The sequence below is a fragment of the Fulvia fulva genome, chromosome 5 (genome assembly GCF_020509005.1).
Source record: "Fulvia fulva chromosome 5, complete sequence".
NCBI lineage: Eukaryota > Fungi > Ascomycota > Dothideomycetes > Mycosphaerellales > Mycosphaerellaceae > Fulvia > Fulvia fulva.
The window spans coordinates 4563851-4576540 of NC_063016.1; the positions used below are offsets into that span (position 1 = coordinate 4563851).

Here is a 12690-nt window from a genome sequence, read left to right on the forward strand (position 1 = left end):
ACGACGATGGTACAAAAGTCTAACAATAACCCTGCGCGGCCGTTTGGTGGTACGGAATCGCGTCATCGTAGCTTTTCCGCCGCAGTCATCTCGTTGACCAACCGCTGCTCGGCGCGTGATGTCTGTTGTGGTTGTGTCGTGAAGTCAATACTATCGTCCATCTCCCACGTCACTTTCGACGATGTGGCCATATCTTGAAGTCGTTGTAGAATAGAAAATAGGAAGGAACGACACTTCATTTTCCAAGAGGAAAGGACATCCCATCGCTCGGATCTTCCCGCACCTTGAAACGGGCGACTTCCTCCTCCACCCGATAACACCAGCGGCCAACGTCAAAAGCGACGACAACACATTCACACATCCAGGCGCATTGTTCTCGTACATATCCTTGTTACTACGCCGAGCGATATCTATCCGCGCGCCACATCGACATCGCGCGCATACCCACGAGTTCTCCACGAGTCTGCGCAGGGCAGGGTTTTAAGAGGCAGCGTTTCGTCGAATCACGGCTCGCCACCCTGCATAACGACGTCGGTACTTTTCGACGCAAACACGAAACACATCTTGTCGACACGGCGCTGCGCTGGGCGCGCGAGCACACACCAGGCGGAGTTGGAGTGCGCGGCGCGTCATCACGTCCAGAGGTATCCGTCTCGGCGCACTGCGATCTGATGCGGATGAACAGGCGGCGAGGACTTGCAGTGCGACCCGAACATGGCGCTCGCGGCTGCTTCCAACGACAAGAGACGAGTCAAGGTGTATGAGCTCAAGAACAATGACTGGTACGACCGTGGCACCGGCTTCTGCGTCGGCAGCGTCTTCAGCAGTCCGCAGGCCCCGCCGGAGCTGCTCGATGCGCGCGTGGTCGTGACGAGCGAGGAAGAGCCCGATCGCACATTACTAGAGACTCGCCTGACGAAAGATGATGGGTACCAGAAACAGCAGGAGACGCTCATCGTCTGGACCGAGACCAGCGGCGTGGACATGGCGCTGTCATTTCAAGAGGCGGATGGGTGCACGCGCATATGGGAATTCGTCAGCGATATCCAGTCGCGCCTCGTGCAGGATGATGGCATCTCGGACGATCTGGGCGATCCTGCTCACCAGATCACCTTACCTGAGCCTGCGCTCGGGAAGCTGGACGAGGTCATGGAGGCCATCAGAGCTGCCTCTCAATCGCCAACCGGACGAGACGCTCTGGCAAAATTCGTCATGAGCCCAGAGCAGATGTACATCCTCCGAGTGGGCGCCCTCATCGAACAGGCCGAAGAGAAGTGCGCAACGCAGGAGCTGCATCGACTTTGCACCATCATGAAGCACCTGATCTTGCTAAACGACACGTCGATAATAGAGTATGTCGTGACGGACCAGGCCATCATGGGCGTGGTGGGCGCGCTCGAATACGATCCGGACTTTCCTTCACACCGCGCCGACCACCGCCGCTATCTCTCGGACACGTCCAAGTTTAAAGAGGTCGTCAAATTCGAGCACACCGAAATCAAGAAGAAGATTCACTACACCTATCGTCTGCTGTATCTGAAAGATGTCGTGCTGGCGCGTATCCTGGACGACCCGACCTTCTCTGTTCTCAACTCTCTCATATTCTTTCACCAGGTTGACATTGTGAATCACATCCAATCAAATCCACAATTCCTACAGCAACTCTTCGGCATATTCGAGGATGCTGATGCAGAAGCGCGACGGAAGAAGGATGCAGTTCTGTTCATACAACAATGTTGTGCAGTGTCGAAAAACATTCAGGCGCAGTCACGGGCGCAGCTGTACCACAACTTCATCCACCATGGACTCTTCGCCGTCATCACTTTTGCTTTGCGGAATCAGGATCCCAGTGTGCGGGTTGCAGGCACGGACATATTGGTTTCGCTAATTGACCATGACGCCCATCTAGTGCGGAATCATATCTTCAAGTCGATCAGCGAAAAGACTGTGCCGCTCACGGATACTCTGATCGAGCTTCTTCTCGTTGAGGTTGATCTGGGCGTCAAGAGCCAAATGGCCGATGCCCTCAAAATCCTGCTCGACCCTTCTTCTAGTAGCGCTGGAATGGAAGTTATGAACAGAACGGGAGGGCAGGATGTTATGAAGCGTGGCGGCCCAGGCGAACATCATGGTATCCGGATTCCCCCGCAGGTACAAGCATTCATTCAGAACTTCTACGATGAGGGCGCAAAACGCCTGTTCCAGCCGCTCAAAGATCTGGAGAAGCGAACGACGATGGTCGGCCTGACCGTGCAGGAGACCAGCCTCTACACGCATCTTGTCGAAGTGCTGTGCTTCTTTGTGCGACAACACGCATACCAGAGCAAGCTCTTCATCCTGTCGGAGAATCTGCACGCTAGGATCGCGCAGCTGTTACGATGTCCGCAGAAGTACATGAAGCTGATCGCGCTTAAGTGGTTTCGAACATGCATCGGGCTTCAGGACGAATTCCACAACCGGCAGCTCATCCAACACGGGCTGTTTGAGCCCATTATCCAAATCGTATACGAGACCATGCCTCGGGATAATTTGCTAAACAGCGTCTGCCTTGAGCTATTTGAGTACATCAAGCGAGAAGGAATCAAGCAGCTCGTCTATCACCTGGCTGAGACATATCGGGACCGGCTCATGAGCATCACATACGTCAACACCTTCCAAGGGATAGTGATGCGTTACGAAGCGTTCCAGCAGCCGTACGTCACATCTCACCCTGAAGGAGAGACGAGCTTTACAACAGAACCTGACACACCTGATGCGCTCAGAGGGCGAATGATGCAGGGACGGCAACTATTCAGTGGGCTGAAAGAGGATGCCAATGAAGACGCATACTTCAATGGCGACGACGACGATGAAATGCTGGGCGACGATGATGAGCTCCAGCTACCCACCGCCGCATCAACACGCCTGCCTAATGGGCACACTGTCGGCTCATCGAAACCTTTGGTCGACTACCCTGACGACGATGATGACGACGACGACTTTATGGATCTCACAGCAAGCTCACCGGACATCAAGCAAGAAAAGAAGACCAGCAGCAGCAATACCTTGTCATCAGAAGATGCACCCAGAGGACGAGATCGATCACCCAAAGACATTACCGGCCTGCAACAGAGTCCACCCGAGCCAGTAGCTATCAAACGTCGACGAGAAGACGATGACGACGACGATGAGTTGGGCAAGATGATGGGCGGAGGCGTTAAGCGGAGGAACAGCTCGGCTTCGATGGGCAGCAACAGCACTCTGGGTGTGTCGCAGTTGAAGGTGGAGAAATTGGAGGGATCAAGTGAAGATGCGTTTGATTCGTCTCCGAAAAGCGTCAAACAGGAGGAGCAGCAGCAGCAGAGTCCTTTGCCAGGACACGGGCATGTTCTTAGGAGGAAAGGGAGTCTCAAAGTTAAGAACGAGGGACCTACGAATCCCGGGCGGTTCGCAATCAAGCCGGTCAACACTCCTGGTGCGAAGGCTGAGGAAGGAGAGCAGACGAATGGGAATGGAAACGGGGGTGATGCTGGTTGAGCGGGGTTTGTGGTCTGGACAACGACACTACTATCATGACGAGCGAAGATCATCAGCCCTGTCTGACACCTTCAAACGAGCAAGGGCCCAAGTCACAGCTGAAGATCAGCGCCCACATGCCACCAGCTCACTCCAAGCGCGCGCAAAGTCGATAGCACGATGAAACGGAGCTGCTCAGCGGTTGATGATGATCATTGCGGCGCCGAGTCGAGTCGCGTGCGGAAGGAAAGGGCATCAGGTACAGGATTGAAACTTTAGCGTCTTCCAATTACAAGCGAAAAGTAAGTGCATCATCACATCCACTATCTTACAAGAGCATCCATGGTATGGACTGTGTATCATAGCTAGCCCTCTTTGATGATGAAACCGACAGGCTCTCACGAGCTCATGTCCTCCACCGTCCCAAATCCCCTTCTTCACTTCACGACAGGCTTTGTGCCTGGTCAGTATCAATACATTCGCGCCTTCCATTCCTCGGCCCTATCACCTTGAGATTATCTCGCCTTAGTATATCGTCCCGCCCGCATCTCCTGCTTGAGCGCTTCAGCCTGGTCGGGTAGCGGACCTCGCTTACGGACACCGCCATCCCTTGAAGGCGGCGCAGGAGGCTGACCCATCCCAGGCAGCCCGTCGCCAAACGAAGGTGGATAGCCTTGTGGTGGCGCGAATCCTAGTGGCATACCTTGTGGTTGAAAGCTGGCTAGTGGTGGTGGGAACTGACCTGGAGGCGGCAGCTGGCCTCCAAATCGCTGGTACAGAGCAGCGAGTTCCTCGGGTGAGGGAGCTGCAGGTGGCATAAAGGATGGTGCTTGCACAGGTTGTGGGCCATGTCCCGGGAAGGGTGGAGCGAAAGCTGGAACTGCTGCAGCGCCGAGACCTGGGAGTTTGGATCTGGAAATCAGGCCAGGGAGGGAGGACTGCTGGGTTTGATCGTCGATGGCGTCTTCGTCATCGTCTTCTTCCGCTTCTTCCTCCTCGCAGGCTGTCTTCTTGTTGAAGGTGCCTTGCTTCTCGGCCTCATCCTGGCCGATGTGGTATTTGTCTTTCATGTAGCTGTCTTCGCCTGGTCGTGGGCGGGTCCAGAAGCGGGTTGCTTTGTCGTTGGAGCCAGATGCGAGGATGTGGCCCATGGGATGCCAGTCCATGCTCCAGATGCTCCAATCATGGGCTGCTTGGAGTACGTGGGCGGGCCAGATGGATTGTGCGGGTGCTTCTGTGGGGTTCTTGGAGTCGTAGGGTGAGAGGGTGGATGGTGCCCCGTGTTGGGCGTTGTTTTGCTCGTCGAGAAGGTAGTGGTGCATTCCGCCGGAGCTGCCGCCAGTGGTGAGGAGTGAAGAGTGAAAGGGATGCCATACGAGGGAATTGACATCCTTTTCATGGCCTTTGAGGAGAAAGACGTCTCGCATCATGCGAATATCGAACACGCGGACCGAATCTCGAGCACAAGATGCAAGCAAGACGCCGTTACTGGGCTCCCACCGCACCATATGGACTGTATTTTTGTGGCCCATTAATGATGTGAGTGCGCGTCCGTTGCGGGGGTCCCATAGCTTGACTTGGTGGTCCTTTCCACTACTCACAAGGAGACCTTTTGTGGGGTGCCAGTCGACACTCTTCACGTCCCAGCCGTGTCCGGTCAACGTAGTCTGTTCAACACCTGTGTTGAAGTCAAAGATCTTGACAGTTTGGTCGTCTGACGCCGTGGCAAATTTGGTGTCAGTGGGCGCGAATGACATATCCCTGATCTTGTCCTGGTGGGCGTGGATCTCTTGGATATTGTTGAAGTTGGTCTGCCAATACTTGACGATACCATCGACATCACCGGAGATGAGGAACTCGTCATTATGCGAGTACTCGACACACTGAATTGCATTATCGTGCGCCTGCATGATGGTCTCGAAGTTGAATCCCGTGCCGTTCCATAGTGTGAACTCGCCACTTGTCGAGCCAGTCAAAAGACGACGACCTTCCGGAGTCCACTTGACGGCCGTGACATGATGTCTGACCTTGTTGAACGCCGTGTGAAGATGCTTTGCTGGGATTGAGTCTGCGGGTCTGGCCTTGCGAGCGATCGGGGGAAGCATGTTGGCGATATAGCTTGCCACCGGTCTCTCTGCCTCAAAGCCTCGTGTGCCTCGTCCAGGGGCCCGTCGATTCCCGAGAAAGTTGACATATGTGGTTCCAATGTCTGTCGCATTGCCTAGATGATTGCAAACGTCAGCATTATGTTGAAAGTATACATTGTGTTTGAGACAGAAATGAGCCACGGGACATTGGCAGTGCTGAATCCCATCGTCTTGCAACTCCATTGCTCATATGTTCTTGAGCATCCAAGAAGATGAGAAGACATTGTACAGAAAGTCGTTTGCATTCCGATGTCTATCGATAGGCTACAAACAAAGAGGCTGCAGCACTTACGTCGGTTCGGTCTTCCACGTGGTCGCGAGTTTCCGTCGCGCTCATAGCCGCCATGACCGCCATGAAAGTCGCGCTCCATGGCGGCGACTGTTGGTGGGACTCGACCTCGTGCTTGTCAACTAGTTCCAGCGGTATCAGATCAATCTAGTTGCCCCGACTGGAACCCAGCTGCGGAAGGAGGATGTGACGGTGGCCGAGGTCGACGGCGCGTGTATCACAGCGTTGTGAATCGCAGGTGACTGCCTTCGCGATGTTCGATGATGTCGAAGACTGCAGTCGGGTTGTGATGTTCGAGATGAGGTTCGTGATTGAAGTTCACGAAGTTCCGATTCAGAACACGGTCCGTGCAGTAGCGCGAAACCCTGAGTCACGTGAAAGGACTTGGTCGCACTTGCCTTCGTTTCAGAACAGCTCGCGCCACACTGATCGCCACTGTCAAAGATCGGCAAAAATGTGGCTGTGCAGTGATAATCCTGCTGTCATGACGTATATTCATATCTGCGACGCGAGATCGTGCTTGCAAACATGCGTGAAACTTGTTCTGTGTAGCCTTGGTCGTGCTTGGCGAGCATCGCGATTGCCTGATCGATGCGCTTGGCCATGGCGTTGACGGTGTGGCATGCGCGATTCGAAGGTGGCTGAATGAGCATTCCTCCTGATACAAGCGACATTCACCACAACATCAACCTACAAAAACAGCTGCAGTCCACGACGAGCTTTTCTACGCTCATCAAACGTACCACCAACGTCAAGACATACCAAAGCGTAACACTACTCAACACCAACAATGCCTTTTCTGTGGACCAAGGTAAGCCTACATCCGACTTCAACACCATAGTCACCTACTAACAGCATCTTAGAATTTCGGCGGCAAGCACGCTGGCGGTGGTGTCACCGTTGACCGCCACGGTGTCCGACGCAACCCCTTTCGATTCAGGTGCTGCGGCCTCAACTGCTTCAGATAGGCCACCCGCGACTTCGACGCCCTACCACACTACGGTAACGACAACCAAGACCATGATACCAGTCTACGAAACATGAACGCTGCAAAGGAGCGCCGAGAGTCGAGGGCAAGAACTGATAAGCTCACGACGATGGAACAGCGGCTAGGGACAGCGATGAGAGTCAGGAGCATGCACGATGAATGAATATGATACCCAATACGAACATTTTTGACCGCAGTCTCCCCAGCTTTGTCATGCCATCTGCTCCTCTGCCCAACATATGACTACAACTTCGAAACACCATCTCCCTGCTGTCCACTTCGCGGCGTAGGATCTCCCTCTGGAACCGGACCTGGAAACATAACCACAACATCCGCCATCTTCCCATCTCGCATTGTGTAGAACGCAACTTCCTGAAAGTGCACCATCTCGCCATTCTTCCCATCGTGGGACATATCGAACCATCCACAGATCATCGGTCCCTGTTCCATATCGATTGCAATCCTGCGCGGCATCCATCGAAGTTGAGGCCAGCTCTGGATTTGAGTCTTCAATGTGTTTTGGAATCCGACCCGGCCAATTTTCTGGCCTTGCATAACGAAATCATCGTTGAAAAACTTGCCGAGCGCATCAAAGTTGTATGCCTGGATTGTGGCCAGGTATTCAAAGTACCAGGCGCGAAGCCCATCGTATGTCTGTTGAGTGGCCATGTGAGTGTTGGATTTCAAGCTGGCTGGTCACTTGATTCTTTGGTGATGCTCAGCAGGAGTATGTTACGAGACAGGCAATGAATCTTCGAAGTAAGAATATACATGGGCTGCGCGCGCTCATTACGCTTGTCTACATCTCTGGCCGACCCAAGCTCTTTACAAAGAGCTTGATAAGCATCCCCGTCTGCGGATTGTGCAACCTTACTCTCACTCACACCACAGGTTACGATGTCGAGCTGTCGTAGTCTTAGCTTGGTCATATACACTGTCCCATAACGCCGTTGGCAGCGAGGGAATGCAGCTCATGCTCCACGGTAGAACTTGGACCCCTGAGCTTGCTGGGCCCATCCACAACGTTCTAATGTCATCACTGCTGGTCCTCGCGCGGATCAGTTGATAGACGGGTTACTGCTTCAAAGTGTCCAAAAATGCCTCTAAGCTACAGCGCAGGAGTATTGGCGGTATATTGTGAGCAGCCAAGGGCTCATACTGCACTTCCACCACATTGGCTTTGAGCTCTGATTGGTCACTTCACAGCAATGACCCACTATGATCCTGCTCCTACTAACGCAGCACCTTTGCTATCACGATACCTCGACATGCTGAACATTGTTTCCTTCGAGAACGATGTTGATAATGGCTTATAGCTACAAGACCGAAGCTGCTCGCTGGGCCGCAATTCGAGATCGAGATTCCCACGCAGAGGGCTGTTTCGTCTACTGCATCAAAACCACAAAAGTATGAACGAGAAGATAGATATCAACTCCAGCAATACACACCTGACAATCTACAGATTTTTTGTCGCCCAACATGTAAAGCGCGGCTATGCAGACGATCGAACGTTGAGTTCTATGAGACCAACGCAGAGGCGCAGGCTGCCGGATACAGAGCTTGTAAGCGGTGCAAGCCGGAACTGGCGAAGTTCGTGCCTGAAGCCGACCAGAGCATTGATAGAGTACGGGAGATGCTGGAAAGGCTACCCAATGATGCCCCATTACCGAAGCTGGACACTCTCGCAGCGAGCACAGGGTTGACGAAGTATCATTTCCACCGATGCTTTAAGAAGGCCACTGGACTCACGCCCAGGGAGTATGCGCTGAGCCGGAGGGGAAGGAGGGCGCCGGTGAGCGGTGTCCATGATATCAGAGCTTCCGCGGTGGCTGCTACTCCTTTCGCGGATGATGCAGTAGCATCCGACTCAGCCTCATCTAACGAAACGGCAGAGGCGCAAATACCGGACTTCGACATCGATGAATGGCTCAAACTAGGACCAGAAGACCCTGTCTTCCCAATTTTCTCCGAGGATTACGCAACACCCTTCAGTATGACAGACGGTGACCTCAATACCATCGTGCCGACACCCCAATATGACACATCCCCCAAGGCTCTCGTTGCCTCCGATGACACTTTCGCCATCCACTACAGCACGATAGACACAACCCACGGCGTCCTGCTCATGGCTTTCAATGAATCTCAAATCTGTAAATTAGAGCTGACGGCGAGTATCGTCGAAGCTATGGAGTCTCTTGGACGTTCGTTCCCGATTCCAATGTGGCGATTGGTGCCCGTCGATGAATTGCCAGCTGGACAGAGAGCCGTGGCGCAGCAGCAGGTGGCTGCGGTTGTTGATGCACCTGAGATGCCATTTGGGAAGACGCCGGGCGTTGGCATGGGGATGATGACACCGCCGGCGGAGGATGGAAGTATCTCATGATCCTGGAAGACTGAGTCGGGGCTGTGAGCAGCCACACGTGGATTGAGGGCCGCCGATGGAACAGCTTGACGGGGAGAGTGTGTTCCTTCTGAGCCTAATGTGGCGATTAACCTCTGCATTCTTTTCCATGCTCCGAGAGTCGCTGGCCGAAGCAATTCTGCTCGAAGTGCCAACATCCCAACGACTATTCATATCACGGCTGGCAAGCAATTGCAAAGAGCACAAAGATCTTGTCGTACTCCCGGCAGCGCTGAAAGGATGTCACGCTTCGAGCAGTGTGCGGCCAGGCATGAGCAGCGCACCCCTTTAAGGTCGTGGTTCAGTTTATAAGGGACCCTAAGCACCGTCCCGATAGCCTACCAGTAGCGGCGTACTTGGCAACGGGTGAGATGGTGACCAGCACGCATATATCCAACAGGGGTAGTCAGTCGACCTGCAGTCGCAGTAAAGTTGTTGCGACAAAGCCGTCCCACAGCTGCGAATACTGGCGAGATTTAGAGATGACATATAAGGCTTAAACCTGTATCATCGGGGTTGCCATTATGGCGATGGCACTGTACGTATCTATTCTAAGCACTCATAACAATACACTAATCTCCCTTCGTTCTGGCCTGACTTCTACTCCGTCTTCCCTGGCTAGCCTTGGGGTCCAAGAAGTCTTCAGGTATGTCGTTCCAATTCGCTGTCGCTGATGGATTCTTCTTCTGCCGTCCCTCTTCATCACTTGAAGTGTCATAGTCAACGTCTGAAGACGAACTATGCTTCCTCCGGTCTAGTGGCTGCATCTGCATACTCGAGTCACCATTCAAGTGTTTGGCAGGACTTCTCCGCCCTTCATGCACTGCATGTCTTTCACGGTCCACGAAGCCCTGTCCTGGTGTCCACCGCAGGTCTCTCGGTGGTGGTTCAAAACTGCGCTGAGGGGCAGCACCTTGATTCCAGAGCGCTTCTTCCCTCGCGCGCCGATCCCTCTCGCTCGCGATACGATCCCGGGCCTCGTTCCACCGAGGACTTACTTCCCACTGCCAGCCGTTGCCGCTGGTATTGCAGATTGGGAGGAACCAGTACAGAGGTTCGTTCCCAAGAACGTGCCGCAGATTGCGTTTCCATCCAACATCAAAAGCGTTGGGAAGCTTCTCGGAGTCTTGCTCGTCGAGATAGGAATTGTACCGATCACGCTCTCGTTGAGCTTCAAGCGATGCATAGGATCGCCGTAAGCTCTGATGCGCTGGCGAGGCACTCGCAGCGGCAGGAGGTATTGGCGAAGGATCGCGAGACGGTGTTAGTGACGCATCGCCTTCTTCTGGTCGAAGGACGCCTGGTAAAGCATTCGCGTGAATTGCCCTGAGCCTGTCGCCCAGACTTTGATCTTCGTCCGCAGCAATGTCTCCAGCGCTGTGCGTCTCTCGTCCAAGATAGTTTCTGTTCTCCCGGAACTGATGCTCCATGCTCTTCTTCAACGGACTCAGGTATCTCGTCTTCTCCAGGCTCTCAATCGTGGTTTGGTTGGTCAAGCAGAGGTACAAATGCCATGCAGTGAAGCCAGACAGTACCAATCCAATGATCCCGGCCAAGACAGATAGCAATATAACGTTGACCACTCGCAAACCTTCCTCCATCTGCGAGCCATCGATTATCTCAGCCCAAATCCAGGTAGCCGCTACTGCGAACGATACCCAACAGAAGAGACTTGTGTAGACCAAGAATAGTATGAATGCCTTGTAGTTCCTCAAACCTACGCAAGTCGCTAGCCAAGGACAGTGGTGGTCCATCTTCAGTACACACTTCCCGCATGTCGAGCAATGATGCGTCCGGTCCGGCTTGATGTTGTTGCATTTCTTGCAGTATCGCGGCTGGCCAGTGCTCTTTGCTGTCACCGTGGTCATCCATTCTGCCGGTACTACCCCATCTGTCTCATCTCCGTCGTCTTCGAACGTCGGCAGCCCTTCATAGCCACCGCCTTTCCTGCTTCCGGTGTTGGAGTTGTCCAGCTTAGGATCCGATGGGGAGCCTGGATCCGTGAACACAGCGATCGTGTATGAGACGTTGGCTAGCGCATACAGCAGGATACCCTGCCCAGCACGGAAGTAGGCCCATCCAGTGTGTATACCAAGGAACGATACATCGACTTCGACATAGACTGCCCAGGTTGTAAGGCCATAGACGAAGGTAAGCGGAAAGTAGGCGAAAGTCTGACAGCAGCAGCGTTCAAGCTTGCGGGCCCAACTCTTGCGTCGGCGATGGAATGGTGGCGATGGTGTGGACGTAGGTGCGGCCAGTGTTGGCATGTCCGAGAAGGAGGTCGATGGCATCGCGTGGGGCTACGATCGGCGTATCGAAAGCATCGTGAGAGTGATGTTCGAGAGGATGGACCGGGAAGCGGCGACCCTATCCCAGTGTATGGTGCAAGAAGTGATGGATCTCTCCTGTTCAAGTTGACCAACAGGATATGGATGTGCAAGCAGCCAAAAAGTGGCAGTCGTCAGCAAGTGTTCTGTTTAGACCTGCATCCAAAATTCGCGTCTTGTGGCGCACTTTTCGGGCCGATCGGCATCGTGGGGGGTGGCTTCCGATCCAGAACACATGGAAAGAACGTCTTCCGTCACCTACTACAACCTGTGATTCAACCTTGCCTCCTCGACATTGTCTAGCTACATGTGATACGAGAACATAGAAATATCAGTTACAACCAACATTTGAAGCTTGACGACGTTGGACGATCACCACGACGGCATCATAACAATGTCCGACACGACTTCGTTGTCTTCGCAGGTGAAGAAGCTGAACCTCGCCGATGCACCTGCAACTCCAGTATGTTCGGAATCTTGTTGCTTAGGAAGCACGCGCTGACAGCATACCCCTAGAGCTCGTCAAGCTCCACGCAACCTTCTGAACTGGTAGCGGTAGTCGATGATCTTCTCAACCAATTGACGACCAAGTTCAACACCGTATCCGCCGACATACTCGCGAAGAGTAAGTATCCTTTGCAGATTTGCAGTCCAATTACTAACCGATACTTCTCAGTGGACAGCATGTCCCAACGCCTCGATGCCCTCGAGTCTCAAATCCAAGCCGGTAACGCTGCAGCAGCCGCTGAGACGGATAATGAAGACAAGTAGAGCTTGTCTACCGTTCAATCCACCTTGGCCTCAGAACCTTACCAAAGGCTCGTGCGCCAACCACTTACGGATCGAACAAACAGGCAGCCAAATCTGCTCCCTGACCTTGGCTTGTCGAATCGCGTGCGCCTTGGACTTCCTGAACGACCTCAGTCTATCTCGTGACCGGTATTGAGATCAATATGTGTGGCTAGGAACATGGAATCATTCTTCTAGCGTACACATGGACGAACTACCCAGGACTTGCTCTGGTCAGTCGCCATGTTGCC

General features: G+C 53.5%; 7 protein-coding genes across 7 annotated transcripts; 4 read left to right on the plus strand and 3 right to left on the minus strand.

The window, feature by feature from the left end:
• Positions 1 to 714: 714 nt before the first annotated feature.
• On the plus strand, positions 715 to 3516 carry CLAFUR5_06360 (uncharacterized protein; the record flags this gene model as incomplete). Its single annotated transcript, XM_047905508.1, has 1 exon — positions 715 to 3516. The coding sequence occupies one exon, from the start codon at positions 715 to 717 to the stop codon at positions 3514 to 3516; it is 2802 nt and encodes a 933-aa protein (XP_047762620.1).
• Positions 3517 to 4010: 494 nt separating this feature from the next.
• On the minus strand, positions 4011 to 6013 carry CLAFUR5_06361 (Polyadenylation factor subunit 2; the record flags this gene model as incomplete). Its single annotated transcript, XM_047905509.1, has 2 exons — positions 4011 to 5716; positions 5935 to 6013. The coding sequence occupies 2 exons, from the start codon at positions 6011 to 6013 to the stop codon at positions 4011 to 4013; spliced, it is 1785 nt and encodes a 594-aa protein (XP_047762619.1).
• Positions 6014 to 6721: 708 nt separating this feature from the next.
• On the plus strand, positions 6722 to 6899 carry CLAFUR5_20211 (uncharacterized protein; the record flags this gene model as incomplete). Its single annotated transcript, XM_059463048.1, has 2 exons — positions 6722 to 6742; positions 6795 to 6899. 2 exons carry the CDS (start codon positions 6722 to 6724, stop codon positions 6897 to 6899), a joined length of 126 nt encoding a protein of 41 aa, XP_059319012.1.
• A 263-nt stretch (positions 6900 to 7162) lies between these two features.
• On the minus strand, positions 7163 to 7588 carry CLAFUR5_06362 (uncharacterized protein; the record flags this gene model as incomplete). Its single annotated transcript, XM_047905510.1, has 1 exon — positions 7163 to 7588. One exon carries the CDS (start codon positions 7586 to 7588, stop codon positions 7163 to 7165), a length of 426 nt encoding a protein of 141 aa, XP_047762622.1.
• A 627-nt stretch (positions 7589 to 8215) lies between these two features.
• Positions 8216 to 9302, plus strand: CLAFUR5_06363 (Bifunctional transcriptional activator/DNA repair enzyme Ada; the record flags this gene model as incomplete). Its single annotated transcript, XM_047905511.1, has 2 exons — positions 8216 to 8326; positions 8382 to 9302. 2 exons carry the CDS (start codon positions 8216 to 8218, stop codon positions 9300 to 9302), a joined length of 1032 nt encoding a protein of 343 aa, XP_047762621.1.
• A 590-nt stretch (positions 9303 to 9892) lies between these two features.
• On the minus strand, positions 9893 to 11614 carry CLAFUR5_06364 (Palmitoyltransferase pfa3; the record flags this gene model as incomplete). Its single annotated transcript, XM_047905512.1, has 1 exon — positions 9893 to 11614. The coding sequence occupies one exon, from the start codon at positions 11612 to 11614 to the stop codon at positions 9893 to 9895; it is 1722 nt and encodes a 573-aa protein (XP_047762616.1).
• Positions 11615 to 12044: 430 nt separating this feature from the next.
• Positions 12045 to 12421, plus strand: CLAFUR5_06365 (uncharacterized protein; the record flags this gene model as incomplete). The annotated part of the gene is made up of 3 exons (XM_047905513.1): positions 12045 to 12113; positions 12167 to 12275; positions 12327 to 12421. 3 exons carry the CDS (start codon positions 12045 to 12047, stop codon positions 12419 to 12421), a joined length of 273 nt encoding a protein of 90 aa, XP_047762615.1.
• Positions 12422 to 12690: the final 269 nt, after the last annotated feature.